Source organism: Rattus rattus, chromosome 18 (genome assembly GCF_011064425.1).
Source record: "Rattus rattus isolate New Zealand chromosome 18, Rrattus_CSIRO_v1, whole genome shotgun sequence".
Classification (NCBI taxonomy): Eukaryota; Metazoa; Chordata; class Mammalia; order Rodentia; family Muridae; genus Rattus; species Rattus rattus.
Genome location: NC_046171.1, coordinates 10,958,827 through 10,962,655, shown reverse-complemented (window position 1 = coordinate 10,962,655; position 3,829 = coordinate 10,958,827). Strand labels below are relative to the sequence as shown.

Below are 3,829 nucleotides of genomic sequence, written 5' to 3'. Positions count from 1 at the left end.
CTCCTTAAAACACAAATTTAGATGGAGAAGTAGGTGTAGTTAACTAACATAGGCAGTGATACCAAGGGCAAATATAAGAGGGAAAAAGAGAATGAGATAGTAAGTAGGAAAGACAATATAGAGTTTTGATAGTCAGGCTTTATGGAATGAGTATATATAATCTTGGGGCCAAGATTCACAGAGGACTGCACTGTAGTTTTTCTGAAAAAAGAACTGGTCTTAAGAATGAGACACTTTGAATCAGAGACAACAGCTTTAAGATTAATATACAAATGCTGCCTTTTGCTTTTGTGACCCTAAGGGTCAGCGGGGCACCATGTGTCTTCATGAACCCTCTGAACAGTGCTTATAAGAGTAAAAATGGTGAGTTGAAACAACAATCAAGTGATAATTGATATTTTCTAGAAAATGAAAATCTGAACAAGAATTCTTGAATTTTAGGTAGTGAAAACCAGTTAGACTAAGCCTGTCCCCCAGTGAAAAACAGTGTATAGACAGTTGATGCAGGGAAAGTATAGCTCTTGAAATAATTGGTAGTTAATTAGGAAATGAGAGATAGTAGATAAGCTGATCTGTAGAAGCTGAGAATTGCAGAAATGGAGACACTATTACTCAATAGAAGAAACAAAGAGAGGATGTGGGAGAAAAGAGACTAGTAGACAGGGACCATAAGAAATGACAGAACTCAAAGAATAGAATGAGGTTGTAGATTTGGACACAGGAAACAAAGTTCCTCATACCATCAATTAGGCTTCTGTTGAGTACATTATAGTCACATTCACAACAAAGGTAATAACAGCACCACAGTTTGAAACTTTAGAGAATATAAAGAATGAATAGGACTGAAAACATCACAGTCACAAAGGCACTATATAAACTTTCTAGAATGCATGGTACAGTAAAAATATGACTAAAGTAAAAATAGTTGCTAAAATTTAAATTATTCTTCTAAGTGCTCTGAAAAAAAAACTTCCTGTAGTTAGCCTGTACTTTAATAAATTACTTAATTATAATAAGTACTCATGGTGAAACCCTCAGCTAAATCTGCTTCTAGTATATGAGTAAAATAAAAAATATGAATACAACGCGCCTTAAATATTAATTCATACAATTGTTCCCAGAATCGAGATTAAAGTTTTATATGTGGCCCTTAATTATTTGTACTGATTTTGTTTTTACTGATTTAAAATATTTTAGTAGTAATTCTAAGTTTTTTTGTTTATTCAGTTCTCTTTTGTGATCATCCTTCATCATCTCTTCTTAAAAATATATGAATACCTTGCTGTATAAAATTTAGGAATTACTGTTTCAGAGTCAAACGTGTCCCCAAGTGGAGAATGTAAAATACTTATATGAATGAGCAAGTATTATTTTTTCACCGGTAGAAAAACACATTAAATACAGGTGTGTCTCTTTATATAATAAATACTTAGAATCTACTTGGGGTAGGAATGAGTTCTCTTATTTTAAGGTTTATTTTAGCCCTAAGTCAATTATGAACATAAGAAGCAGAAGATTAAATCCACCCACAAGATAGCCCAGCATAAAAATGACTAAGTGATGATTCAAGATCAGAAATTGAAAGATAAAGTAATAAAGGAAGAATGCAAAAAGATGACAGAGGTGTAAAGAGAATAAGCCTAAAAGAAGAAAAACATGAAAAGATATAGAGCAAAAATAGAAACCAGAAGCAAATAGCCAGATGAGTGGAGATGCACAGAGCAGGAGAAAGCCAAAAGACAAAGCATTGCACAGTCTGTATATTCAGTAAGTGTAGTAAATGTTAAATCTTAAATAACAAATATTCAGCATATTTAATATTTTGCAAAGTGATTTTATTTTAAAAAAGTCACTGTATTTTACAAAATTTACCTTGCAGAGCTATAAATAGATATAAAGCATCAGAGGAAAAAAGAAAAGAAAAAGAATGAACGGTAGATCTCAAATATTAAACTACTTCACTCATTTTAGTATCTTCCCCCGTAAATATCACAGGTTGACATCATACTCTTAAGTAAAAAGGAATCAAACAAGTTGTACGGTGTTGCTTCCTGCCAGCTAGGATCTTCACAGACTTTTGGACAGCCACTTTCATTTCATCTCCTGAAGACGCAGTTCCCCCGGAGAGCATGGGCACAGTTTGCAATGACACCCATGGCGATTTCATCCTCCGTGGCTTCTCTGACAAGCCGTATTTAGAGAAGATACTTTTTGGGGTAATTTTGGTCTTTTATTGTTTTACTCTTGCTGGAAATGCAATCGTAATTTTTGTTTCCTCGAAGGACCCCAAGCTGCAGATCCCGATGTATTTCTTCCTTTCCAATCTTTCCTTACTGGATATTTGTTTCACCAGCAGCTGCGTTCCTCAGATGTTGGTGAATCTGAGAAGCCCAAAGAAAACCATCACCTATAGTGGCTGTGCCACTCAGCTCTACATCTTCCTGTGGCTTGGTGCCACTGAATGTGTCCTTCTGGTGGTTATGGCTGTGGACCGCTATGTGGCAGTGTGCCATCCTCTGAGATACTTAACTGTAATGCGCCCTAAAGTCTGTCTGCAGCTGGCTGTCCTTGCTTGGGGTTCCGGCTTGATGCAGTCTCTGGTCCAATCTACTGCTACTCTCCGGCTGCCCTTTTGCTCTCAGCCGGTAGTGGATGACTTTGTGTGTGAGGTTCCAGCCCTGATTCAGCTCTCCAGTGCAGATACTACCTACAACGAAGTCCAGATGTCCGTAGCGAGTGTTATCCTCCTAGTGTTACCTTTGGCCATCATCCTTTCCTCCTACGGTGCTATCGTGAAATCTGTGCTGAAGATAAAGTCGCCCGCAGGGCAGAAAAAAGCATTTGGCACCTGCACTTCTCACCTTCTTGTTGTTTCCCTGTTCTATGGTTCTGTCACAGGTGTCTATCTTCAACCTAAGACTCACCACGCTAATGAGTCGGGCAAGTTTCTCACCCTTTTCTACACTGTAATAACTCCAACTCTAAACCCTCTCATTTATACACTGAAGAACAAGGAGGTCAAAGGAGCAGTGATAAGACTGTGGTGGAAAACCTGGGTTTCACGAAGATAACTAAGGATGCTGGCCTATGTTTCTGTTTCTTGACTTGAAAAGGCAGAACCATCTTAACTCAAAAACCGTGAGGTTGGCCTCCACAAAATCAAGAGTAGCTTCATTTTGGTTGGGGTGTGATGTTAGTTTCATTCATTAATATTGATTAGACTGTCCACTTCTTCAAAGTGGTGATTAAAGTACAATGTGGTAGTTAGATTATTTTAGTAGTCATTTTCTTTAAAAATATGATACAGTTGATTTGTGATAAAGAACCACAATACTTACAAATTAAAAACCAAATAATACTTCATACCTATCTACTGTTTCTATTTACTTCAGAACATACTGAGAGTTTAAATCATGGTATCACACAAATTAAACAAACACTTTTTGAACTGCAACCCAGGCCCGATTTTATTTACTTTAAACATAAAATATTTATTTTATTTGTGTGAATACATCTGTCTGAATGTATGCCATGAGAGTACAGTTTCCTGAAGGTATCAGGAAAAAAATTGGATTCCCTAAGCCTGAAATAACAGAATAATATGGGTGCTAAAATGTTACCTCAGGTCCTTAGAGAAATAGCAAGCTCTCTTAATCACTGAGACATCTCTTTTGCTCCTTTTTATTTTCTTTTCTTTTGTTTCTTTCAGAGCTGGGGACCAAACCCAGGGCCTTGTGCTTGCTAGGCAGGCGCTCTAACACTGAGCTAAATCCCCAACCCCTGCTCCTTCCTTTTAAGACATCCCAAATTGTCAGAAGTCCTAGCAAAG

The 3,829-nt window shown here is 37.0% G+C and overlaps 1 protein-coding gene across 1 annotated transcript; it reads left to right on the top strand.

The window, feature by feature from the left end:
* Positions 1-2,129: 2,129 nt before the first annotated feature.
* On the top strand, positions 2,130-3,071 carry LOC116887397 (olfactory receptor 2H2-like). Its single transcript, XM_032888990.1, has one exon. The coding sequence runs from the start codon at positions 2,130-2,132 to the stop codon at positions 3,069-3,071; it is 942 nt and encodes a 313-aa protein (XP_032744881.1).
* Positions 3,072-3,829: the final 758 nt, after the last annotated feature.